At 41.5% G+C, this 26,065-nt stretch overlaps 5 protein-coding genes across 6 annotated transcripts; 2 read left to right on the forward strand and 3 right to left on the reverse strand.

Annotated features, from left to right (window-relative positions):
* Positions 1–399: 399 nt before the first annotated feature.
* ralbp1 (ralA binding protein 1) lies at positions 400–7,621 on the reverse strand. Its single transcript, XM_088430535.1, has 10 exons — positions 7,542–7,621; positions 6,047–6,338; positions 5,155–5,598; positions 3,904–4,253; positions 3,611–3,772; positions 3,258–3,389; positions 3,062–3,172; positions 2,855–2,976; positions 2,668–2,788; positions 400–1,988 (listed from the first exon to the last, which is right to left on the reverse strand). The coding sequence occupies exons 2-10, from the start codon at positions 6,294–6,296 to the stop codon at positions 1,656–1,658; spliced, it is 2,025 nt and encodes a 674-aa protein (XP_088286661.1). The 5' UTR covers positions 6,297–6,338; positions 7,542–7,621; the 3' UTR covers positions 400–1,655.
* Positions 7,622–8,196: 575 nt separating this feature from the next.
* Positions 8,197–10,508, reverse strand: dnaaf6 (dynein axonemal assembly factor 6). The gene is made up of 6 exons (XM_088430299.1): positions 9,857–10,508; positions 9,699–9,765; positions 9,523–9,628; positions 9,305–9,401; positions 8,910–8,995; positions 8,197–8,706 (listed from the first exon to the last, which is right to left on the reverse strand). The coding sequence occupies exons 1-6, from the start codon at positions 9,947–9,949 to the stop codon at positions 8,577–8,579; spliced, it is 579 nt and encodes a 192-aa protein (XP_088286425.1). The 5' UTR covers positions 9,950–10,508; the 3' UTR covers positions 8,197–8,576.
* On the forward strand, positions 10,112–11,441 carry LOC148414696 (MICOS complex subunit MIC26-like). Its single transcript, XM_088430298.1, has one exon. It carries the CDS (start codon positions 10,287–10,289, stop codon positions 10,932–10,934), a length of 648 nt encoding a protein of 215 aa, XP_088286424.1. The 5' UTR covers positions 10,112–10,286; the 3' UTR covers positions 10,935–11,441.
* A 231-nt stretch (positions 11,442–11,672) lies between these two features.
* On the reverse strand, positions 11,673–14,116 carry eif3f (eukaryotic translation initiation factor 3, subunit F). The gene is made up of 7 exons (XM_088430300.1): positions 13,980–14,116; positions 13,595–13,665; positions 13,053–13,270; positions 12,884–12,975; positions 12,340–12,476; positions 11,905–12,018; positions 11,673–11,823 (listed from the first exon to the last, which is right to left on the reverse strand). The coding sequence occupies exons 1-7, from the start codon at positions 14,089–14,091 to the stop codon at positions 11,746–11,748; spliced, it is 822 nt and encodes a 273-aa protein (XP_088286426.1). The 5' UTR covers positions 14,092–14,116; the 3' UTR covers positions 11,673–11,745.
* Positions 14,117–14,459: 343 nt separating this feature from the next.
* On the forward strand, positions 14,460–25,719 carry kcnj9 (potassium inwardly rectifying channel subfamily J member 9). 2 transcript variants are annotated; one of them, XM_088429157.1, is made up of 8 exons: positions 14,460–14,709; positions 16,763–17,136; positions 18,439–18,652; positions 21,362–21,563; positions 21,676–21,868; positions 22,133–22,330; positions 23,352–23,482; positions 23,977–25,719. In XM_088429157.1, exons 2-8 carry the CDS (start codon positions 16,851–16,853, stop codon positions 24,256–24,258), a joined length of 1,506 nt encoding a protein of 501 aa, XP_088285283.1. In that variant the 5' UTR covers positions 14,460–14,709; positions 16,763–16,850; the 3' UTR covers positions 24,259–25,719. The 2 variants fall into 2 exon arrangements, with proteins under 2 accessions (XP_088285283.1, XP_088285284.1); XM_088429158.1 differs by having other exon boundaries at positions 16,766–17,136.
* Positions 25,720–26,065: the final 346 nt, after the last annotated feature.

Raw genomic sequence — 26,065 nt, forward strand, 5'->3', positions numbered from 1 at the left:
ACATAAGGTTAATTAATAAGAATTTAATAACCATATTATTGTTTTTTGGCTAGCAGACTGTGGTAGTTTTACTACCGTAGATGATTATTTTAGAAAAAAAGTATTTTTACTTTGCTAATTTCCTGTCTTACCTTTAATGACTACTTGTAGCTTTACACATGATTTGCCCATCGGAAACAGGGCGGATAGCAAAATCGGTTAAAATAACATTTTGGCTTAATAGCGTTTGAATTTATTGCACATTAATACTACGAACTCCCTCGTTAAAATGAATATACTGTATGTACTAGCAATTGTGTAACGTTAATAAAATGGGCACATACATCCAGCGTTGTAATGCTGAGTGAATTTTAAAAATATATACTTGGCAATGTTTGGTTGTAAATCAATCAAGTTACACAAAATGGATGTTTTTTTATTTCTCACAACATAGAAGTGTTTCAGTCACAGGGTTATTTTTATGATAACACACTGGATCACAAGACCAGATGCAAGCATACAAGTCAGTTAATGCGAATATAAAACAATTAACATGGAAGGGAATGAAAAATATGAAATGTCGCACCCACGCCTCTAACAAATAGCAAGAAAAGAACAGGAGAGTGTTTAACAAAAATATGCCAAAACACATGAGAAATCATCACGAAAATTCCCATGGAGATGATTGCACACTAACACTCTTTCCAGTTCCAGACATTTGTTAGCTACATTATATTTCTGCATACTTTATTATATATTACCAGAAAAATGTATTTCCATCCAGGTATAACATAGTTGAAATATTTAAAGCCATTATACGTATTCAAATAGCTTTTCTCTTATTTAATCAGTCTTCATTTTGGCACAGTGTAATGGTGACACGAATTTATGAAAAATATAGTACATTTAACATGTTTGTCATATGTCGGGGGTATTTGTGTCCTTCTTGGTTTGGTTATAGTTGTCAAGATTTACACATCGGACCACATCAAATGCCCTCATGGATCAAATAAGATCCACGGTCCGCAGTTTTGAAACCAATTCAAACTATTGATTTAAGGTGTTAAGTGCTTTCTGAATGTCATTTAGTTGTAAGAAGAAGAACTAGCAAAAACATTTAAAACGAAAACTAGTTGCAGCAAGCCCATATTGAAGTTATCAGAGCGTTTTCAAGATTTATAATTATTACGAATATTGCTTTCAGATGAAGCAATAATAAAAATACTTAATTTTTAGCTTCAAAATGAATAACAATGTCTTCAACTGAAACATCGGCAAGACCTTTACATCTCTGCCATTAATTTGTTAATGTTTACGTGAAAAGACGATTGGGGGTGGGGGTTCTTTTGGGTTGCAAGTAGTGAAATCAATGATGAACCAGGTCAAAAATCAATTTGCAACAAACTTCACTGACTCACACCATATTAAAGGCTACGACAAAGACTTTCCGGATTTATAGCTATTTAGTCAATATGTTTTCAAAAAGCTTTTTGAAAACATCAATATAAGCAGGTGGCTCAAAAATCAAACATTTAAAACAAACCTCATTGAGTCGCACGTCATTTTAAAGGCCACGACAAGAATTTTCCAGATCTGTAATTTTTTGGTCAATATGTCACCATAAGATGAAGCAATGATGCAGAAACTACGGCATGTTTCTTTCTTTCAACTTAGCCTTATATGTTGCCGTCCCGCCTGTCTTTGCTGGGCGACGGCTTGGTGGGATCCTTCACTGTCTTTCCGGCGGGTGCCACAACAGAAGTAGCAGCGGCGGTACTACTGCCGGCGCTGCTGTCGGCAACCTTGGCTTGCTCCTCGCCGCTACCTCGGGCCTCCGGGCTGGGCTGCGCGGGCGTGGCTTGCTCGGTTGAAGTGGGCGGCGGGGGCGGAGGTGGCACGGCGAGCTCCTGCTGTAGCTTGTGGCTCTGCAGGAGGCGCAGCTGAACACGCAGTTCCAAGATGGCCTCCTGTTCCTCGTGGATGGCCTGGTTCAGGTGGGTGTTCTTGTTCTGTGATGTACAAGCCAGTCGGTTACCATAGCAACAAGAGACCTCTTGAGAGAGTTCAACCCAGGAAGCCATGTGTCTTCATTACAGTTGTTTTGGAATAAGGACAACAGCACAACAGAGTAATTTAATTTATAAAATCAGAGAGAAATAAGATCATTAAAAATAACGAGTTAAAGCATATTGTACATCATGATTAATCATTGCCTTTCTAAAGTGAGAGCTGGTCACCATGGGGAAGTATACTACAGTTATGCAGACACTACCAACTGTCACTCCCAAGTTGCAGCAATATTAGTCGTTTTTTCCAGAGGATGAATAATGTAAGCCTGTTAGTATTGCTATTTTGTCTGTCTACATGTGTTGCTGAACCTTTTTGTCTTCAAATATACTTTTCTTTTAGCAATGGGAGCAAACTCAAGATGCGGGGGCCAGATCCAGCTGGCCACATTATTTCATGTCTCATATTTTATGAAGCCGTATCTCTCACCTTGTGGCTGTTGTAATAATAATGTGGTTTCACATTATGTGTTAGCATTATTAGGCTTGCTAGTAGTCTCTTTGAAACATTGTTTGCGTCCAAATTGCAGCTTTTGTGAAATTTGTTGACATCTCGCTAAATTACGTTAGAAACCATTTTTTTGTTGTTGATTTTTAAGGCATGTCTTTCCCTACTCCTTACTTCCAGCTCCTCGTTTTGCTTCTGAAGGTCCTCTAGGATCATCTGCAGCTCCTCCTCGTCCTCGCTTTCGCTCTCACTCTCGGACGAGTACTCTTCGGTCTCGCTGCGACCCTGCTGACGACTGGAGAGGAACATTGAGGAACATAGTTGGTGCTGTAACACAAGGATAATATTTCCACTGTCTTACCTCTGGATGTCTGCGATCTCCGCCCGCAGCCTCTCGATCTCCTCCTTCTCTGCAGCAATCTGTCGACGCAAAACTTGCTCTAGAGAGATTAATTCCTCCTGCTCTGTCAGGATCTCATTTTCCTGATGGGACAAGTGGATACAATTTATTCATAAGCTCCTTTCTTTGTCATTTGTATTCTAATGTTGTTGGTGGCGAGGCCCTCACCTGTGCCAGTAAGAGGTTAACCACTTCCTCCTCGTTCTCGGTCATCTCCTCTTTAGAAACGTCTTCCTTGGACAGGCTAGCAATCTCCTGGGCAATCTTGGTCTCACATTCCTAAAGCGTCACAAAAATGAGTCACCATCATGATGTCACTGTAAATCAACAAAGGTGACGGCATTTGAAAGTGAGATGTTCATACTTGTCGTTTGGCCTCCCTCAGCTTACGCTTGAGAGCGGTAAGGATTCTCTGGACCTCCCAAAGACGTTCCTCTTTGGACAAGTCCTTCACGCCGGCTTGCAAATCCCTGTGCAGGCAGTTGAGCAGGAACTCCTACAAGAATTTGTTCCGTTCATACAGAAAAGTTTAACTGTTACCACTCCTCGTCATACTTTTGTCTAGAAAAAAGTAACAAACTTCAGTGGGACACTGAGGGTAGCAAGAAAATGGGGCACTGCAGCTAAGGGGAGATTGTGGACTGTAGTGTTTAATTTTTGCATTACTAGGTACAAGTCAAAAGTTAAAGGAGAAGTTAAAGGAGACTAATTCTTCACCTGTCGCCTTATCTCCTCTTTGATGCTGTCCTGGGTCTCGGGCAGTGCTGGCATGGTGGCCATGTTGGACCAGCGGAGCGGGCGCACCGCCTGCTTCAGGACTATGTCACCAAACAGCTCTTTTACATGCGTGAAAAACATGTAGAGAACCCGGTTTCCAATCTGAAAGAGTGGTGAGAGTGGATTATGTATGATCTGTAAACGAATGCACTTTGTTACATTTAAGATTAGGTTTATTTTGAATTTTAGTCGAGAATGATTCAAGCGGGAAAAAAAAACAGTCAAAATTGCACCTGTATGGTGGGGTTGAGGACAATGGAAATGTTCTGGATGTTCATCTTGGTGTCAGCCTCCTTAGCGATGACGTGATCCATGTGCGTGATCAACCAGCTGAGCAGGAGGCGGCTCTCGGCCGGCGTTTCGGCCAGCAGCCGCTGGAACTCGGTCACCTTGTCGGCTTCCGCCTGCCGGCCGCAGGCGTCCTCGAAACGCTGCGCCAGGTCCCGGCCCAGAAGGTTGTCGGGCAGCTCGCGCAAGTACTGCTTGAGTAGACTGGCCACTGTGTGAGGGTCATACTCCTCCAGGCAGGGGCACTCTTCTCTGTCGTAGGCTGTCTTCAGCTCATCCACCTTGGACTTCATACCTAACAGGACCACAGAATATTATTATATATTCTGGTCTTTTCTTTTTGGCTGCCCACCTACCCACTCTCAATCAAAAATACCTTGCAAAATGCTGTTGTTTTTTGCGTCTTTTTTTTTTTCTAAGTCTGTACTTTGTAACAGCAATTTAATAGTGCTTTTTTTAATCAAAGTCCTTTTCCCATGTCTTTGTTTTTTTGGTTACAAAAACAAGCAATAAATGAATCCGTATTCAATAAACGATATTCATTTTTTTAATGATTCAATATATGTAAACTTTATGGTGTCATACATCACTCTAGTTACTAGAGTAACTAGATTTACTAGAGTCTAGTAAATTAAGTATAAGGTAAAGGAACTCTGAATTAATACAAAAACGATTTGTTTACTACTTCAATTACTTGTCAACTTTCTTCACACTTTTACTTGCCGTCTTTAAAGGGTTCACTGTGACAACTCGACAAAATTCTACCAAACAAATAAGTCATAAATCAGATTACATCAACAATGCTAACAAATCTGTGGCTTTATCACAAATGGAGTGTACTTCTTAAACATATCTGCACACTAGACCAGTGGTTCTTAAACGGGGGTACATGTACCCCGGGGGGGACGTGAAGGCACTTCAAGGGGGTATGTGATATTTTAACGGTGTCCCTGTAGGTATCAGCAGAATCTAATTCAATGCTGTGACAGGAAAAGTATTTTTTTCTTTTCAAATTAAGAGCATATTAATTGGAACATGAAGTCAATCCTATTTATAGAGTGCTTCAAGGCAACCACTGTTGCAATCAAAGTGCTGCACGTGTTGTAAAAACCAATCTTAGCAAGTGTTCTGGCTGGTTGTCCCCTTTTACAAACTTAGTCAAGCGCCTTATAACACATTTCATGGTGTTAGCATACCTGAGACACGATAGATGCCCTCACACTTCATCCCATAGTTCTCGATGTAGTCCACACACTCCCTGAAGATTGCTGGTAGCTGGATGCCATCATATAGCGCAGTCCGCTTGACTGCCTCTGCAAGCGGTGCACCGAAGATGGGCCTGAAGGCGGGCAACTCTGCCGGCAATGCCTCCGTCTCGCTGGCAGGGGCGGCAGCGGCGGTGGGCTTTTTCTTCTTCTTCTTCTCCTTCCACTGTTTGACCACATCAGCGGCTGTCAGGTCCTTGGATTTCTTGTCTTTGGCTTCCTTGGGGCCCTTCTCCTTCACTTTGAAGTCCTTCTCTTTCTTCTTGGAGAAGCTGGGCTTCTTGAACACGTGGATGCCCTTGGAGCGCTTCATCTTGGACGGGCTCTCGGCCTCGTCTGCCGAGCTGTCCTCCTGGAAGGCGGCATATCCCTCCGCTGGGACGAGCGAGCGAGAGAGAAAGAGAGAGAGAGAGAGAGAGAGAGAGTGTGTTCTGGTTAGTTCTTCTACATGAGGAACAGGAAGGGAGGTCAAGAAAAAAAAGCGGGGTACTTGGAAAAAAAGAGGTCAACCACTATGTAGCACAACTCCCTTGTGCTTCAACCTCTCTCATTAAAATCATTTATAGTCTTGAAAAAAATGGGTGTTCAACTTATGCCGAGGATTTAAGAACTAAAGGTTGGTGAGTGGGCGCAAGCGTCCCCAAACTGTCTGTCACCTCCCGCTCTTAGAAGACCGGAGATAAAATTAAAATAGCGCTCACTTCACGTTGCTGTGGTAACCCTGTCGAAAATCGCGTACAACTTTGGTAGTTTTCCTTTTTTATGATGTATTTTTTAAAGGGCGGGGTAGGGGGCACTTTTTTTTGACAGAACCAGCTCTTACTGCGCTTTTCCTTCTTCTTAAACTTGTTCTTCTTCTTGCTGTGCTCTTTGTCATCATCTGACACATATGCGTCTGGTGCCTCATGGTGGAGGCCATCGTGCGGCGGCGATGGGTCACCGGTGCGGTACAAGCCAGGAAATTTCGTCGGGCTGATCTCCTCCGAGCTGGGGGTGCGCGCCACACCGCCCGGATGCTCAGCCCGCCGCTGCTCGGCAGGGCTGCTGCTGGGTGGCAGGAAGCACTCGGTCATGATGGCTGGGCTGCGTCGATCACGCCCATCCTGCCATCACTCCTGTCAAACAATCACTCGTAAGTCACTCGTACGGATGCAGGGGTCAAATTATTTTAGAACCGATTATTAGAGGGATCATCCCATTAATCAGATAGAAATATATTTACATTAATGAACACAATAAGCATAGGAGTTGGGGGTATTTTTGTCCATTTGGGGTCACCATCCTCACATTCTACGGTAGCATGAATGACTCTAAGTGTGAATGGCTTTTCAAGGCAGAGCCTGCTGAGTGCCACTAGCGTCAGCGAGTGTGAAAATAAGAGTCAGCCTGAATCTTGGCAATTGACAGAATGAATTTTTTCCACCCAAATCATGACTTCAGTCCTATACAATTGTCACTTTAATTAAGTAAGTGCCGACTTTTTCATTTCATAGCATATAGATTTTTTTAAACATGTACAGTAAAATGCATTTTCAACATATAAAAAACTACTTTGCATTTTGTTTCAGGTGAACTCATCTGAGTGAATAGAGGGACTTACTGCGTGGCTAGCTGGTACTTAACAGTTTCTGAAACTAGCATTTTTATGTGAACAAGTTACAGGATAAATTAACTATTTTTTTAGTTCAATTAAGTTAGACAAAAATAAACGCTGGAATTCAAATGTGATAATACATTCCACTTATCAGCATTACATTTATCAGCAATATAAATGCAATATAAATCAGCAATACGACGATCAAATCAATGCGTGCCATTTTGTAATCAATTTAATAATTTTCGATATACTTCTTAATTAAACACTTGAAATTGAAACAGTTATCATCATCACGTAGGAAGAGTTGTCAGCTGATATGTAAAAACCTGTCAATACGGGTGAAATAACGTCTTTAATTTAATTTTATTTTTAATCAGTTTTAATCATGCAGTCACTTTAAAAATTGTCATCCTTTACCACACCTCTCGCTACACTATCATACACTATCGGCCCGCCAGGTGACGTTTTCTAGAGGTTAAATTTAAAATATAAGTGAGTATAAGCAGCATATTGTTAGATGAAAATGTTTTAAAAAAAAATACAACAAAATGCTAATGCCCTCAATGGATGTGCTGTGTGTGCTAGCGATGACATCTTTGCTAGCCGATAAGCGCCACTTCCGTTAGCTTGTTTTGCTTGTATTATATTTGAAAAAGCAGACGTCGAACAATGCTGTATTTAAAACGCTATACTGACGAGTATATTAAGTGATAAATTTTACCAAGTGCGGTCAATTCCACAGGGTTGAAGTTTTCTGTTGTCTTGCGGATGTATTCTGTACTAAATAAAGCCGTCTGCGCCTGCGCAGTGGAACAGGTGCATGCTGGGAAAGTAATAAGGAACTACAAATCCAAACGTCTAATTTTTGAAAAAAATGAGCAGACCAAAGTAAAAAAAATCTGCAAAGTGCTTTTTTTTTGTTTTGTTTTTGTTCATTTATATATAACCTTTTCTTACAGCGTTTGCCCAACACGTGGGTCCAATAAAGCGTTTGTCTGATGGAGAAAGAATGGAGATACGTATTTTATTGGGTAATGTACACACACACGCACACACGCACACACGCACACACACACACACACACACACACACACACACACACACACACACACATATATATATATATATATATATATATATATATATATATATATATATATATATATATATATATATATATATATATATATATATATATATATATATATATATATATATATATATATATATATATATGCTGCAATGTAGCCCAGCATTTAGTATATGTTGCAGTCAGATTTACAGAAATTGCGAATGATGAAAAATAACTAGTTAAAAAAAGAGTTGGTTCAAACAAAGATAAAGGAAATGGATAAAAGGAGGTTTGAGGCTTTGATTTTATTAAAGAGCTCCATTAGCTAGTGCCAAAGCATCAAGCTGGTCTTCCTGGGGTCGAACAAAAAGTGGAAAAGAAGGAAATCGAGGCAAGGGTTGGAAAATAAGGTGGTTGGGAAGGAAAAAGTACCCCCCCACACACACACAAAAAAAAAACTATAAACGTAAATCAAATGATCAAGTAAAAACGTTGCCTTATAAAATTCCACTTGCGCAAGATTATGTCTGCAAAAACAGGCATTGAAGTGTAAATTAAAACAACAATTTCCCATTCATTAAACTTTAATGGAGCACACTGCAGTCTAGCATTAGCTGGCAGTCAAATGGCATAGAAACATCCGATGCGGCGTGGTCCAGGTGCATTCTTGAAGGCCGCTGAGTTTCACTGCATATTGATGGCGTCCAGTGGTCGATTCATCACTAGCGTTACCTCTAGCTCCTCCCTTTCACTAAAAAACTGAGCCTTACCCTCCTGGTGGTGGACCGGATGCGGGAGGTGTAGGCCCAGTCTACTGTAATATTCAGACATTAGACGTACGGGTTAAACAAAAAAACAGAGACCGCATTTTTCTCAAGATAATTCCGTTTTGTTCACAGTAACAGAAAATACATGGCATGGTTGCTGGGAAAGTAATGTTTAATATAGCCCAAAGTGAGACGTGAGACTTTTTGTTGTGTTATAAGCCGTAACAAAAGGTAAAGATAGTTTTCTTACTATTTTGGTGTCCGAAGATCAAGAAACTTTTCTTTCACATCCAGAGTCACGTCCGTCGATTTACTGTCTGGGAGTTTGATTTTCACCTAATTGTACATATGTTTATCATGAATTTTTGGGGGACTGTTGTGTGGCAAATGCATTAAAAAAAAAGTTGGGCCCAAATTTAACCCAATTTGCTGGATTGTTTAACACAAAACATCCCAATTCTTAAGGTTGTCTTGTACAAAATCACCCATTTTGGTGGTGTAAAACAACCAAGAAAGCTGGGTCGAATAGACCCAAATATTGCGTTGTTCTTTATCTGACCCACAATTGGTTGATTTTTAATCCAACTGTTTTAGAGGGTATAAAATATAATATAAATGATATAAATGTTCTCTAGATGTTCTTACCAGCATTGCTTCACAGCACATGGAAGAAGGGTCCTTTCTGCTAAGGCCCAAAAAGAGATCCTCTGTACCTACATTTTGCTTGAGGATGATTTCATATCTGTACACAACCACAGAGAGAGAAAAAAAATCAGGTCTTGTTTTATGGCTAAAACAGGAGATGTTTATTTTAGCAGGAAAACATGAATTCTGCATATGCATGTGTTGCTATGTGAATGTACTCAGGCTGCGGCCTTGGGTCGGTGACATCATCATATTGAGGGCCCTCAGCCACCTCCTCTTCGCTCCACACATCTTTGCTGTTCTTCTTCGCATATACTGACGGCACTAAAATGAACATAAAAATAATAAATATTCTGAGCAACATTTGTTTATTTCTACACCAAAAGTATGTTACCCTTTTTCTCTTTTTTGGCTGGGGGGCCTATATGTCCAGGGCCCATCTTGGCATAAGGAGACACATCCTAGAGAGGTTTTGAGTGAGAAAAAAATGACAACGCATCAGGGAAAGAAGAAAAATTAAAATCACTGACATTGGAAAATTTACTCACTTACTTGATAATCATCATCTTCCTCTTCTTGTGGCTCGGAAAGCAAGGCAGATAGCGCCTTAATATTCTGATAGGATGAAACATCAAGATATTCCATTTTTAATTGAAAGAAGTATTGTACGACTGCGACCTTTCCTCTTCAATGCAGAAAGTTGAGTTGTGAAAGTGTCGCTTCATGGTTGTATCCAGGAGACGTCGTTGCCATGGTACAAAAATGACGTCACCGGAACGCGCGCTACACTTCGTCGATGCATAAAGTGACGTTTAAAGCGACATTGCACCCACCAACTGAGATGGAAAATCGTGTTGCAACAACTAATACCTATATATCTTCGAATATCCAACGCGATATTTGCAAGAACGTGCTTCGGGGTGCAATCCACACTACTAAGCGAAGTGATTTGTTGTTGTTCGAGTTTTCGCCTTAAGGAAGGATGTCCCTCCCGACTCGCCGTACTAACTCCGCATGGCGATCAGGGATCATGTTGAAGGTGACAGGTAGACTCATGGCCGGAACCTTCTGTTTGTGGCCGGCCACAGTCTACGCCACGGCGACCGACAAAAACGAGGCCACACCTGTTAAGCTGAACCTGGACGCACTTTCTGTGTACGCCTCGCCGCGACAAGAACAAGCCGCTACCGAGGAGCCCAAAGCCGGGCAGCTTGAGAAGTATGCCGCCACCTTGCGGAAGTTAGCGGAACCGTTCACTGTTTGGTGTTGGACCACCTACGACAACCGCATCGAACCTAAAGTCCAAAGCGCGGTGCGGCTGAGGGACGACATCTGGGCATTCCTCAAAAACCCACCTGGGAACTTCTACGCGCGGGCTGGTATCATCGCCGGTACCGGCGTGCTGGGCTTGCTTCTAGCCAAACGCTCGCGGGTCAAGAGGGTCATCTACCCGGCGGGCTTAATGATCACCAGCGCTTCGCTCTACTACCCGGACCGGGCGGCGATGATCGCCAGGTCCGTCGGGGACACCCTCTACGACGGGGCCGTGAACAGCTACGCCGCCGCGGAGAAGATTTTGAAACCAAGCAATAAGGCCGAACCCGGTGTCGAATCTTCGAAGAAAGGCTAACGGGGTCGCCATTGCAGGAAGACACCAGCAGCTTCCCAAAAACAACAACAAAAAACGGGATGCTCTCGTTCATGCCTGTTTTTTTTTTGTACCAATGTAACTCAGACTGGACAATTTGAAAGTCTATTTATCCAGGGAATATAAACATTTTGAAGTGGTCCCAGGCCAGAGCCTTACTCTGAAAGTTTGTTTCATGCAGTACTGCCTATCCCAATGGTTTTCAATTTTTTCCACAGTGATGTTCCACTGTGAGATCCTCGTCTGTTTTGGTAAAACTTTGGAACTACACTTGTCGTGGTATCTTGAGATGTGTTTCATTCAGCAAGTCTAGAAGATCATCTATTTCATTCGAATCTGCTGGAAAATGTACATGATTATTGACAAAGCAAATCCAAATAAAACAAAAGGCGTCACAATTTAACAATGAGTTGTCACCTTCCCCTTAATTTGCTCTAAATTTGAAAAGAAACATTTACTGTTCGTTACAGCATTAAACATTCAAAATGATTTGCTGGCTAGCCATTGTGTGATTTATTCAACATTACTAACTTAATAACCTGCTGGATGCAGAACTGTTTTTGTTTTTAAACGGCGTTTTCATTTTGTGATAATTGCTAAATATGCTTTTTATTTTTTTACCGCCAACTGTGATGGGCCCTACAAAAACAAAAACAAAAAACCCATGCCGGTCATGTCAAATTATTGAGCGAATGACACCACTGATGCTTCAAGCTGAAATGGACTTTGGGAATATTTTGCTTTTATTCATCTGGGGAGAAAACAAACTCATGCACAAAAAATAATTAGCGCTTCAGAGCAGCACCAGCTTTTCGTTAAGGGCGATCTGTGCTTGGGTGAGGTTGGACAGGTAGGTCACCATCAGAAGGTCCTGCAAGAAAACATGTCGTTACTTGAAGTTTTGATTTGACCTCGATTCATAAATCATCAGTAAAAACAAGAGCAGACGTACGTTGATGTTGGAGTTGATCATATTCTCAAAGTCCTCGGCTGAGATGGTGGGCACCTTGTTGACCAGATCCATCAGGAAGCGGCCCACGCTGTTGTCTGCCGTCACCTTGCCAGACTGAGGTGGATCAAGCACTCACGTTTAGCGGAATGCTGGCAAATACGCATTTCCAGGAAGTATGTCTGCTTTGTCCTGATTTGATTTGTCCCCTTCAAATTTCATATTGCTTGTCTGCCGAAGATGTGATTAACTCCCAAATCCCTTTAGACTGTGCTACCATGTTCAATTACTTTATAATTACTGACTATACATACCTACACACACACATACATACATATATACGAGATTCGGAACATAGTCTACGTCTGAGATTGGGAGTGATTCGGAATTTAGCCTGTGTCAACTTTGCGAAACAGCGAAATGCAGGAGTTGACTCACCAGCACGTCTTCAATATAGGCCAGCACGGTGGTCAGCATGTCCTGGACGCGGGCAGCCGAGCCCGCCACCTGGGAGAGGTCAGACGTCAGACCCTTGGTGCGACTGGGGGTAAGGCGGGTCCTCTGCAGAAGGTCCACTTCAAAATGACATTAACAATGTATAAGCACAAAAACCCTGCAAATTATACTCTTTATTAACTAAACAGTGAAAAGATGTATGTAAATAAAAAGTAGCAGTCTGCAGATGAGACACTAGTCACGTATTCACCAAGCAGCGCAATCCTTCAACTTTTATACAGAACCCAGCAAAGGTACTCATCTTGCAGAAATGTTATGAATTATAACGTATAAAGTGGAAGAAACTTGCCAATAATTTCATGAAATTTTAAGACTATGCCTTATTGGGACTATTTTGGGGGGAAATTTTGTGTATAAATATTGCGTATACATTATAGTCAATACTGGAAAAAGACAAAAAGTTACTTTACCCTGTCACTTGCTCCACATTGCTTAATGGAATATTCAAGAACGCCCCCTTCCTTACCGCCTATCCTTTCCGTGTCGTAGAAGATGTATTTGACTGTAAGCGGTGTAAACATCACGCCGACCGTCTTCCCGGGCACGCCCATCTGCGCACTGCGTGAGAAATGACATGTTAGCGATCGATCAGTCGCACAAAATTAATATGGGGAAAAAAAGATGGCGGGATAGACCTGACGTAGGCGCGGATGTTCATCTTGCCGCTTTGCAGGGCCGTGTCGACTGTCAGGTGGATTGGGTTGGTGGCCTCACGGCTGTAGTACTCGTGGATGAGAACAGAGTGCTCGGTGATGTCAAAGCCGGTGGCGTACCAGCCGATGATGACCTCAGTGGGTGACACCCGCTTGTGGAGTTCGTACATGTTCTTGGCAAACTCCATGTCCACGGCAACCTGAAGATAAGGAACATGAGTCACATGATAAAAAATATATAAAAAGCAAAAAATAATAACGTTTGATATCCAGTATTGATCAAAGGTTCGGAAACACCTTCAAATTCAAATGGTCTCCAAAACACTATAAGCTGTAAAAATTCAAAGTATTATCTTTTGAAAACGGGGTTCAGTACGTCTAACAAGTTTAAGAACCACTTCCATAGATATAAGGTACCCTCAAAATCTACTTTTAAAACCAATTTGTCAAGTTCTAATCAATGGGAGTACTGTACTGTTAATGCAATGTCAACAATAAAGTGTAAAGAGACTTAAAAAACGCACCTCGTCTTCGGACTCATTATGGGGCACGGAGAAGCAGTTGGTCACTTCTATTGAATGCTTGTCGATGGTACCTGAAGAGGGACAACACGTTTAAAAACACGAAAACATTCCAGCTAGCTTGTCACCCTCCATGCAACTACAACTCACATTTTACACACATTGGGTATGTTACAATCCAAATTAATCTTCCAACATAACCTCATCTCACAAAATAAAGTTTTACGAGTATTTGAGAGGAATGTTAATAGTTACTTGATTCAAGTGATGTGCTGGCTGAGAGTAGGTAGCACGCATGCGTTAGCAGCAGACATGCTAACACCGGCTAACGCTCCACGACACAACGAAGAGATGAAGTGGACTACTTAGCCATAAAATGTATTCTTACCCAATAGGGTGCCAATCACGCGACTCGCTCCCTCATTCCGTCGCTCGTACGAGTCGCAAATTGAGGCGAGGACGACGGGATGAACCTTCACAACCGGCCCGAACACCGACATATTGTAAAAAAGGAAATTGACGACTTCTTCGTCTCTCACTTGAGTGTTTAGCGATGTTAATGTCATACCGCCATCGTGCGATTAGGAAGGCGTATCACAAGAACAAATATGTTAGCAAAATGTTTTAATTTGGTGTATAAATATAATTTTGTAACCAGTTTACTGTCTCCTGGTTGGCTCATATCGGTGTTTTTTGATGTTGTTATGGAATACCCTAACTTTGTACGAATGTTTATTTTTTAAAATTGTATGTTTTAAAACTTGAATGCGCGAGCCCGTCGTTAAAACGTTGAATTCGAAAGAAATAATGACAAAAGTTGTAATTTCAGCGTAATTCACCAAAATTCAACGTGAGGGGCTGGGCTGACGACACCTGACCGCCTCCATTCATCGCATCCAAGCACGGCGGAAGACTCCTCCACCTCACAGCCACAGCGAGCCGCTAGCTTCGGAAAAGCCGACGTTAAAGGTCCATTTTCAGGGTTAAGAGCTCTTCTTTTGTCCTCTCGGTCCTGGGGGAGCCATCCGGATCGATACCGAATATGGACCGACGTGTCGAACAAGCGTCTCAAACGACGAAAATCCATCTTCTTTTGCAAACGAGGTCAGACTAAGCAGGTGAGATGTTTTATTATTTTAATACGCAACCACTGTGATGAGCAAATGTACATCGCTGCGTGTCTACATAAAACCATATTCACAAATTGCGGCCAATTTGTGATCGTGCGTCATTATCATTCTCTCCGCCAGTCTCACAATGGACGCTCACCAATATAAATCATTTATATTGTGCAAATGGGATCGTTGTTATGAGTAATAATAACAATCAGATATCATTTATAAACGGCAGGCCCCGTTCTGTGCATTATGTAAGACACCTGGCTGCACATTGAAAATAACACGCACACACACACACGCTCACGCACGCACGCACACACACACATACACAACTCCTCCAGCTGCTGTACAAAACATGCACATATTACTCATAACAATGCGTAGTGCAAATGCATCCCACAAATACTGTATAATAGTAATTATAATAATACGTTAAGTATGGCTCAGATGTCAACCAAATGTTACAATTCACTCTGGTTTCATGTGCTCTCCAATAGTTATAGTGTATCGCTAATGCGGTTGGAAGGATTGCTTGATTAAAAAGTATTCCACACGAACTGCAAAGTAAATAGAAGAAAAAAAAAGATCAAACAAACCCAAGTTTAAAAACAAAGTAATGCTGTTTGATTCATATTAATTTCTTTCAGATTACTACAGTAACAAATGTGCTTTCAAAAATAGGGTTGAAATAAAGATCAATATGATTTTTATTTCTACATGTTATTTGATATGCATGGCTTTTGAGTGAGTTTCAAAATCAAAAAGTGTCCGTCACAGAATTACTTGGCTTTACCAAGTTCTACTCCAGTGTTTCCTGTTGTCAATTTCGACCCAAATTGGGGCTTTGATCTTGATTAAAAAAAAGAGCTACAAAAAAAACACTGGGAGGCTAAGAATTACTATAGATTATCAAAACCATCACCACCAGTCACTTTACCGCACGCACACATGCACCTTACAAATCCTGCACAGTGCAGGAAAGCTACTAAATACATAATATTTTGCACTACATGATATTCTGCACCATCATCCACATATGTATGCAGTTTCTTCCACTCAATCTACTCCATAATATTTATTCATTTATTAGTGGTTCATTATTTTTGCCCTTATTGCTCTGTTTTTTTTGTTGTTGTTTTATTGCCTACTTTATTATTTGCTCAGTTGTGGAATGTCATCTGTTCGAGGAAGTGAACAGAAGCGAACAGATTAAGAATTCCCCTGTGTAGTATTACTATGCATATGACAATAAAACTCTTGAACCTTGAAAACAGGTTGGGGTAGGTTAGCCAGATCAATGATGTAACCCCAATGAAATAGTTTTTTTTAAGCCAAGTACCCCAAAGCAGCATAAATAATTTTGGCTTGGATGAAATGTTGTTTGATTTGATCAATGTTGGAAATGCAGTTCACACCGTAGAACTAACAAACATCAAATTGACATTAGCTATGGCTAACGTACCTATTCTATTAAAAACACATACATAACACTTTGGGCTGTTGTAAACAATCCAGCGAACACTTATTCTTGAATGGCTAGTTAACTAGCGTGGAGTCACGTCTGACTGCATGTTAGCGAGAGGGCTGAACACCATAACACAGGAAGTATTTTGCATGACCTTAAACTAAACTTAAGTTAACTTACATGCTCAAAATGATCCAAAAATAAATATTATTGCTCCTGTGGATTTGTAAATTACGCCTAGATAACTGAAAACGTTAAACAAAATGGTACAAATAAAACAATCTAAACAAAGTTCTCTGCATGCACCACCAATACGGCGGCACCATCTCAAGGCAAACAAATGAACTGAATTCATATTGTCAACTACTACGATATGTATTATTAATTCAAAGGCTTTCGAGCATATTAGGCAATTTACATGTAAAAAATGCCTGTACTTTAAAAAAAAACGTTACGAAATGATTCCCGGGACTAACTATTTCATAAATTGAGGTACCATAGTATTTGTTTTGACATGAAAAAAAAAAAAAAAACAGTCATTGTGACAGTACAATAGGCGAGTTGCATGTTTTCCTTCTCATGTTTCAGCAGACAAATGGTAGTACAACAAACATCCAGTGGACAGAGCGCCGCCAAAGTGACGTTTTAATAACACAATCGCACAAACACGCAAGTCATGGCTGTGGAGAACTCGGTCCTGCCCCCGCGTCCCGACTCGCTCTCGCTGCCCGTGGACCACAAGCTGGAAGGAGAGCAGGAGGCTCTGAGCGAGGCCCCGATGCCGCCCGCCGACGGAAGCGGCGTCTTCAACGTCTCAGAGGAGCTGGGCCACGTCGTCACCACCCAGGCGCCCAAAGCCAACAGGTCCTTCCAATCCAAGATGGCGGAGCGGGAGGCCACGGTCAATCAGACCAGGAAGAAAACCCAAGGGCAGGAGAAGGAGAGGGGACGATTCGGGTGGGGTGAGTTTGCGAATGTCAGAACTTTTTCTTCACTTTCCCCTCCTATCACACCCATGAAATCGTAAAATCCTGGAAATTTTGCATCAACCATCTATTAAAGTGGTTCTCAAAATTTTTAAATGGTATACCTCTGAGATTTTTTTACAACCAAGTACCCTCTAACCCAGGGGTGGGTAAACTTTTTAAAGCGTGGGCCAAAAATGTTTCTAAAATTTGACAAAAGGGCCAGCTCAGGAGCAGATGGATGGAGTGTTTTGATAATCCACCTCGTAATAAAAAAAAAAAGTGGTATATTTCAGAAGAAATTAACAAAACAAAAGCACTGTTAATTTGGCTATCCGTAAATCTGAGAGTCGGATAAAAAGATTAATGCATCTGGCCAACAGGCCGTAGCGTGCCCAGGCCTGCACAGTGCAAAAAATTTTAGGATGAAACAAAAAATACTTCAAAACCAAGTGATATGTCAGCAGTAGTGTCTCTGGATGTATTTTGTTCTGCAATTCCAATTGGTAAATCGTGTAACAAAATCTTTCACTTTTGATACTAGGACACTTTATAAAACAAAAACAAATACTTAATGCATGCAACATTTTTCAAAGGACTCATTGTCACACAAGTTAGCTATGAATTTGATTCATGTTCCAATTTGTTTGCTCTTTATTTGAAAGGGTGACTTTTCCCACCTTAAAAAAAACATTAAATGAAAGTTGCTGACACCCTCAGAAACACTGTAAAAATCTCACGTACACCCATTTTGTCAGTTATTTCGACATGTTGCAGACTGAAACATTTGGTGTAATTCTGACCTTGTGGAGATTACTTGTTTATAGCTATTCATGCTTATTATCAAGGCATCAGTATTTCCAACAGAGTACACATTTGAATTGTGCATTTTAAAACTTTAATTTAAACAATATTATACACACGGTTCACACATGGGGGTACGTGAACCCATGGGGGTTCCTGAAGGGTATGTGAGATTTGAATAAGTTAAACTGTGGAAAGAACATATTTCTTTAAAAAAAAAAAGAGCAAAAGAATTGTCATATGGATCAATTTACCGCAAAATTGTGTTACATTGGCTATATATTAGACAATGTTATATTATATGTTTTATTATACTAAGTATATATTGACTATTATATTGACAAAATGTAGTATGGTTTTATTTTGTCAAGTTTTACCTGGATGTGCATGGCGATACATTTTTCCACTTGCTGACAACTGAAAACGAAATCACCTCCCTTGAATTTTTTAAAAGTTTTATGGTGGCACTAGTGAGCCGTGGTGTCCGTGTTGCAGCTCGGGCACGGCGCAAGAGGCAGCGCTACGTGGAGAAGAACGGCCGCTGCAACGTGCAGCACGGCAACATGCGTGAGACGTACCGCTACCTGACCGACATCTTCACCACGCTGGTGGACCTCAACTGGCGTTGCTCGCTCTTTGTTTTCGTTATGGCCTACGCCGTCACGTGGCTCTTCTTTGGCGCCATCTGGTACCTCATCGCTTATTGCAGGTCAGTGTTGCCTCCTTGACGCCTTCATTTCATTGGCATCTTTGCTCATGTTTATTTTGTTTATTTTAAATTTTGGTGTAAAATCCTAATTATTTTTCAGCTTAGGGTCTAGAAACACTTATCATCTCAAGGGTTGCAGGCTTGCTGGTGCCTATCTCAGCTGACTTCGGCCAGTAGGTGAGGGGAATCCTGAACTGGTTGCCAGCCAATCACAGGGCACACAAGGACAAGCAACCATTCACCCAACCAATCATATTTAAAGACAGTTTAGTCCATTAGACCTGCCATGCCCAGAGAGAACCCCCGCGGGCTTGGGGAGAACATGCAAACTCCACACAGGAAGGACAGAGCCAGGTGGATTTGAACTCGGGTTCCTGAACTGTGAGGCAGGCAGACGTGCTAACCACTGTGCCAAAGAGCTGCACCAAAACCAAAACTACAATATTAAAATTAAGACAAAAATCTTTTTTTAAAATGAAAAATGTATGTCAAAATAAATATTTATCATCATTACTTTTAAAATGACAATTAAAACTACAATTAAAATGAGTTTTTGCTATCCATACACCTAGTTTAAAAATCAAAGATTTCAAAAATCAAAATTTTTGTATTTAAAATAAAACTGTTACAATGGAAAAAAGTTTGCATTGAGATTAAGAAAAGACTATAATTTCTTTATTATAAATTATCCAGGAATTTCTGTGGTAAATTCATTTGTAACGTCCATCTGCAATGCATCAGTAAGGCGTTCCCAATATTTTGACCATTTCAATTAGCTAACTGCGGACAAAGCGATAGCTCAGTTAATACCCCATTTACATATGACACCTTATCAACAATATTTATGACGTTTTATTTTCTGCTGCGATGCTCAAAATGCTAATTGACGCACTATTTGTCTTCAAGACAATTAGGTAATTATTTAGCCAACATTAGCGACGGCATACATGGCGCGAAGCTGGCTTTTTACTCGCCGTACTCCGTATTATTTATGGCCAGACACGACTAATGGAGCGCCCAATCCGCTCCTTGGCGGAACGTCAATACAATACAAGCGCATCTTTTAATTAAGCGAGCACGGGGGCCGCGCCACCTCTTCTCAAGCGCTCGGCGACGAGGCTCTGAGGCCTTTCTGCTGCCAAGGCAGAAAAGAAAAAAAGAAAGAAAAGATGATGACTAAGCAGTTGTGGCATTACGGCCACGTGTCACTTCTTGAAGCTAGCTAATTAGCTAAGGGGCTCTCCTCGTAAAAATCCTGACCTTATCATATCAATGGAGGGCTAACGCCAGCCGCGCTGGAATTCTTGCTACTTCGGCACTTCTTCGCTCACCGGTGCCGCTTCATAGAAAAGACACGAGTGTATAAATCAGTGCTTCTAAATTATGTTTTACAAAGCCGCTCCTTGTAAAGAGAAAACCTTTTGTGCTCTCCACCACTTGCCGAGTATTATCTATAAAAATAAACAAAAGAAAACAAAAAAAAAGTCATATAAGTCAAGTTTTAGCAACTGTTAAATACTTTTACAGCACTTGTACTGGTAAGTATATGCTAGTCTAAAACTGAAAAAAAAAAAACAAAGTGCAACAAAGTCCCAGGAAAAAAAATAGCTAATATTAATTTTATTGCAAATACACTTCACATGGAAAAAAACAAGGCTTTTTCCTCGTTATTTGAGAAGTACAGGTATAAATAAACATCATCTTTCAATCCCAAATATAAAATTACAGTTTTCTCTTTAATGAGTCCAGACATTCAATCCTCTGCTGCTAAAGCGGTGTCTGAAGAAATCTGGCCTCAAATGAATTAAGTACTAAATTAATGGGTTACTTTAGGAAATTAGGCACCAAAGTATTAGATTACTTTAAATAATTAAGTACTAATTATTTATGTAATTAAGTACCAAGGTAATCAATTACTTTAGACACTACACTGGGGGGAAAATGGCAGCCAAAAAACCCAAGATTAAGAAAAGTTGAGAAAAAAACAATAGCTAAATACCAGGGCATTTACATCGGGAGCTGCTTTGGGAAGAAAATATTATCAAGTTGACAATTGCCATGGCCACTCTTCCAGGAGGAACTTCAAAATAAAAGCATGGAAAGGCTGTTCATTTTCTACATGACTTGTTTATTATGAAACAGTTTTTCACAACATTTGGTTGATTTAGTATAACGGAGACGATTGGCAGGTAGGGCCTGATTTAGAAAGATCTGGCGATCCTTTGAATAGCAGTTGAAGGAAATGTTACTCTTTTTTTTTTTTTAAACCATGTTAATTGTTTGACCATTTTTGGGACATTTTCTTCCACGTTCTTCCATTTTGGCAGTAATTTAACCAAGGAATTGCACTCCACACTTGGAGTGTTATAACTAAGTGGTTGTGCCATGTTGCATTTTGACACGCTGTCACCATTTGGGTGAAATTTCAACCCCCTAGAGTCTTCTTTCAATGCTTTCCATATGATGTGGAATGCTGATATAAATATCAAAGGATTGGGCGAAATACTGCTCAAGGGTTAAGATGGAACCCAAAAGCAGCAAGTTCAATGAAAACATCAAGGGCCCTAAAATTGAACCCTGTGGGACACCATAAGAGGGTATGCGAAACTCGAAGCAACCAAGACTAACACAAAAAGCTCGTGTGCTATCACCACGAAAGCCCTTCACATTACCTGTACAATCTTTTTTCCCCGCCACCATCATCTTCAGGGGCGACCTGGACCACCTGGAAGATGAGACGTGGACACCGTGCGTCAACAACGTCAACGGCTTCATTTCGGCCTTTCTCTTCTCCATCGAGACGGAGACCACCATTGGCTACGGCCACCGTGTCATCACCGACCAGTGCCCCGTGGGCACCATGCTGCTGCTGCTCCAGGCAATCCTGGGCTCCATGGTCAACGCCTTCATGGTAACCCCGTCTTCTCAATTTGAAATCTGCCTAGTAACAAGCTCCTACTTGTGACTGGACCAGGTAACGAAAACAAAGAATGTGTCGCGCTTTTTCCTCGGTTTCGGCGTAGGTGGGCTGCATGTTCGTGAAGATATCGCAGCCCAACAAGCGGGCCGAGACTTTGGTGTTCTCAAAGCACGCCGTCATCTCCTTGCGGGACGACAAGCTGTGCCTGATGTTCCGGGTGGGCGACCTGCGCAGTTCGCACATCGTGGGCGCCAACATGCGCGCCAAGCTCATCAAGTCCAAGCAGACGCAAGAGGGTGAGGCTTCTGTTGTTTTTTTTTTATATCTGCCTCATTTGTGTCCACTGTAGTTGTAGTTTTTTGGTATATGTCATGTGACTCATTGGCACTACTCTACTAAGTCCTAATGTGATCAGTAGAAGACATCACGACTTTGGATGGGATGAAATGAACTTTCTTGTCCTGCTGAGACAAAACAGACACAACATCCATTCATGCTTATTATGAGACGATAGCCGGCTGTGCATTTGGAGCTTCTACCTTCTGTGTCCCCTTTTGAAGGCGAGTTCATCCCCTTGGATCAGACAGACATAAGTGTGGGCTTTGAGACTGGTGACGACCGTCTCTTCCTGGTGTCGCCATTGGTAATCTCGCACGAAATCGATGCCCGCTCGCCGTTCTGGGATATGTCGCAGGCGCAGCTGGAAAAGGAGGACTTTGAGATTGTGGTCATCCTGGAGGGAATGGTGGAGGCAACAGGTGAGATCTTGAAAAAAAAAAAAAATGAAATTTTGTAGAGACGTCACGATGTTCACCTCTTACACAAAATTAACTGAAAAAAGTCAAAAGATGGATGTGATTTATGCTTTTAATCTCACATAACAGATTTGACAGCACAACACCATTAAAATCAGGAATGGGGCGCAGCAATGCCAAGTATCGGTATCGGGTCTTTTTTCGAGTTATCGATACCTGCTATGAAAGTTGATACTAGTAACTGCCACACTCTTGGATCAAAATCATCATTAACACCGGCTGCTGGAGACATAAAAGGACACCAACAGAAGCACTACCAAGGAGCATCATTATTGTCTATTAACGTCAACTTTTTTTTTTTTTTTTATGGGAATGGGTCCCCATTTTGAGGAAAAAAAAAGACTCACTATTTTGTGTTGAAATGCTTGAAATTGGTGGGCAGGTTCCCCTTTTTTTTAATGGTTGGCATCATGCCAATTTTTTTCAAAGTCCTCTAATTTAAAAAATAAAAATAAAAAACATACTTTTGAATACAAAGCTAAATTTGAAGAAGTTTTGTGAACAAAATTGGCATCAAGCTTTCAGTCTCACGTGACCATTCCCTATGTGCAAAAAAAAGCCAGTTTTAAGTGCGAAAACGAACACTTTATAGCTCTAATTGTTCTTTCATGTGCTGATATATTAAAATACATAATAAAAAAAACATCGTGGTCATCATAAATGAAGATGATATCAAAGATGTGGCCTCGCAAAGCTCTTGAAATTATTGCTTTGCGGCACGATGGCCCCCGAAGAGGATGATGAACGTTTGAAGCTATCCTATGACGCTACGGGGGTAAAGACGGTTATTGATTTCCTTACTCAGCAACTTCCGGTGTGTGTTTTTTTTTCTTTTTTGTCATAACTGCTGCAGAGATTATTTCTAATAAAGGCTCATCATTCATCAACGGGCGCGCCATTGAAATTCTTCTCTCTTGGCTTTGGGCCCAGAGCGGCTGTGAGTAACGTGTGCTTTGTACGCTAGGCATGACCTGCCAGGCTCGGAGCTCCTACCTGGCGGAGGAAGTGCAATGGGGACACCGCTTCAGTCCCATGATGTCTCTGGCCGAGGGCTTCTTCGACATCGACTACGGTGCTTTCCATCACACTTTTGAGGTGACCTCTCTCCTGGTTATCATTTTAATTTTATGAAAGGCCGAGATTGAGTGCTCTATTGAGCACACTAGAGCTTAGTTGGGCCTGCTCCATTGAGTCAAAAGATGAAGTCAAAAATCTAATGTCCACTCTAGTGGACACAAACAAATCGGCTGGGTCTCACGAGGTTATTGATATTACTACTTTTTATTACTCTTATTATTGTTAATACTAGTAGTAGAAGCATATTTTGCCATTTTATCCATATTATCACAGACAACCAACCTGTGAAATTGATGATGTCATGATGTGAAGTGTCGAAATAGTTGTTTGCGCTGTTGTGGGAGTGAACACAGACGACTTGAGAAGTTGCCTAATGAAGTGGGCTAATGTACAGTACAATAATACCTGATTTGCCATTTTACTCCTTTGGATTAGAGTTAGCCCCTTAACGCTCGCCCAACTGAGGCCCCACCAGATATAGGGCTAACTAGTACCCCCTCATCCCCCTCCAGGTGGACACGCCCTCCTGTTCGGCACGAGAGCTCTCATTGGCCGCCGCCAGGCTGGACGCTCACCTCTACTGGTCCATCTCCAGTCGGCTGGATGAGGAGCCCACCCTCGCTCAGCAGACCGCCAAGGAGCCACAGGCACCGCTGGCTGAGAGCGCCCCCGCCAACGGCAAAGGAGAGACGCCCACTTTCATCGTGGGCGAGATGACCGACGACAGCGCTCCGCTGCAACCGCCGGGGCTCGGCGAGCCCAATGGCAGCATCCAGTCAGCGTGCGACGCTTAGATGACAGAATGTTTACAAAGACCTTTTGCTATTTTGTTTAGATCTCCACAAGAACCCCCCCCCCCTTTCTTTCTTTTACTAGATAGCGTACGTGGACTTTTCTCCTTCTGACCACCCTGGCCTTCATCACTGTTTGAATGAGGGAGAATATTGTACAACGGACGAGTTTGCTCATGTTCAGTCTGTAGATAGTTTATTTGAACATCTTAAGAAGAAGGATGTCCAACAAGCGAGCCCGAACGTTAGCGCTTATGCTAGCAAGGATGCTAACTTTTTTTTTTTTTTATGTTACACAGGCCTTGGTTGAACTTGCATTAATCTGGAAAAAAACAAATGTGTAAATGAATCCACTTTGCTCTGCTAGCATTTTTAACCCTTGGCCTCCTGCCCACCGGGGGCGCTGCTGGTTTGAAATATTCCTTTCAGCGAAGGACATAGAGGTGAACACACAAGGGTTTTTGTGGTGTCGTAAATAGCGCAGGGATTATTGTCTAGTTGTGACCGTGGGCATATTCTGACTTTTATGGGGTGCTTAGAAAAGTAATTTCAGTTTAATACAGGGGCCATTAGGGGACCAAAAAACAAATGTTTGTCAGGATGAACACCAGTCTTGTTTTTAGCCGTACATTATAATGAAATTGTGATTGTTCAATCTGAATTATTCTTTGAAACTACAGTGAAGCATCAAACAAAACAGTACAGTAAACCATCTGACATGACAATATCTCATGTGTTAATACAGTAGTAGGCCATCAAACAAAATATAAAAGTATAATTTGACACTACTATAAAAGCCATCTGACTTTTAGCACTAGGTATTTATTATTGCAAATGACTACCAGTTTGATACTTATCTAACATGAATTAAGCAGCTAAAATGATCCATTTATATCAATTTCAGGGCGTGGCCTGTCTGCAACTGACATGCTGGCAACTGAAAATGACGTCACCGCTGGTTAATGTCACATGACCTAGCTCAGAAAAATAGTGAACTGTGATCGTCTGTTCCCTCAGCAACTGTGATGTCGTTTTCAGGCTACTGCATATGGCAAAATGGATGAATTGTACTGTACTCCATATTCCGCAATTGCAATTTTTAATTAGAATGCCACATTAAGTCGAGGAGGGGTGCATTGAACATATTTTTGAAAAGAACATTTTGGGTTTTGAATTCTCAAAACCCTGACCACCTCTGATCCCGATCGGTTGAAAATGACTTGAGCAGGCGATGTCCTGAAAGTTTATCAATGAAAGTGAATCGTTAGCACCCCTCAAGGTTCAGATGTGAGACCCAACTATACAACCTATAGCTCTAAGAAGTCTAAGCACAAGTCACACCTTAACTTCCTGCTTCTGGCTGCATGTCTATATGTGTTATGTTTTTACTCCAAGCTGTTCAAAGTTAACAATAGTCTATATCATATACTGAATATGTCACTTGGAATAAAGTATATTCCATCATTAGGGCCTTCATTTATATCTGTTTAAAGATTGAGGGTGGTGCAAGAAGAGAAGTCAGCAGATTGGGTTACTAGGCAGAATCACAGCTGGGTTTATTGCTTGATTAGTCCGCTAGAGGGAGACACATACCCCAAACGGTAGAATCTGATCCCGGCTGTCACGCGGCCTTATTGGTGCTGTTTTATGAGATGGGGAACCCATCAGCTGTCTCCTAGGCAACCAGGGCTGGGGACAAGAGAGTGTGTAGCATTGTGTGTGTGTCTATAGAAGTTGTGTGTGTGCGTGTTTTGAAGCAGACGTCCTAAGGGGGCTCACAAACTACGAGGAGGTCATCAAGAAGTGACGT

Source organism: Hippichthys cyanospilos, chromosome 12 (assembly GCF_059441005.1).
Source record: "Hippichthys cyanospilos isolate Australia breed blue-spotted pipefish chromosome 12, RoL_Hcya_1.0, whole genome shotgun sequence".
In the NCBI taxonomy this organism is placed as follows: Eukaryota; Metazoa; Chordata; class Actinopteri; order Syngnathiformes; family Syngnathidae; genus Hippichthys; species Hippichthys cyanospilos.

Bases quoted from the DNA above. Each gene is read 5' to 3' on its own strand.
- ralbp1 (XM_088430535.1), bottom strand. From the start codon at position 6,296: ATGACCGAGTGCTTCCTGCCACCCAGCAGCAGCCCTGCCGAGCAGCGG. The intron at 3,390-3,610 runs GTGAAGAATTAG...AAATTCTTGTAG, and splicing joins AAGAGGAGATAAGGCGACAG to GAGTTCCTGCTCAACTGCCT. The intron at 1,989-2,667 runs GTAAGGAGTAGG...TGTACATCACAG, and splicing joins AGCAAAACGAGGAGCTGGAA to AACAAGAACACCCACCTGAA.
- dnaaf6 (XM_088430299.1), bottom strand. From the start codon at position 9,949: ATGGAATATCTTGATGTTTCATCCTATCAGAATATTAAGGCGCTATCT. The intron at 8,996-9,304 runs GTAAGAACATCT...ATGTACAATTAG, and splicing joins TGTGCTGTGAAGCAATGCTG to GTGAAAATCAAACTCCCAGA. The intron at 8,707-8,909 runs GTAAGAAAACTA...TGAATATTACAG, and splicing joins GATCTTCGGACACCAAAATA to TAGACTGGGCCTACACCTCC.
- LOC148414696 (XM_088430298.1), top strand. From the start codon at position 10,287: ATGTCCCTCCCGACTCGCCGTACTAACTCCGCATGGCGATCAGGGATC.
- eif3f (XM_088430300.1), bottom strand. From the start codon at position 14,091: ATGTCGGTGTTCGGGCCGGTTGTGAAGGTTCATCCCGTCGTCCTCGCC. The intron at 13,666-13,979 runs GTAAGAATACAT...GTCCCTCTTCAG, and splicing joins CGTGATTGGCACCCTATTGG to GTACCATCGACAAGCATTCA. The intron at 13,271-13,594 runs GTGCGTTTTTTA...CCTTATCTTCAG, and splicing joins ATAATGAGTCCGAAGACGAG to GTTGCCGTGGACATGGAGTT.
- kcnj9 (XM_088429157.1), top strand. From the start codon at position 16,851: ATGGCTGTGGAGAACTCGGTCCTGCCCCCGCGTCCCGACTCGCTCTCG. The intron at 18,653-21,361 runs GTCAGTGTTGCC...CATCATCTTCAG, and splicing joins TACCTCATCGCTTATTGCAG to GGGCGACCTGGACCACCTGG. The intron at 21,869-22,132 runs GTGAGGCTTCTG...CCCCTTTTGAAG, and splicing joins GTCCAAGCAGACGCAAGAGG to GCGAGTTCATCCCCTTGGAT.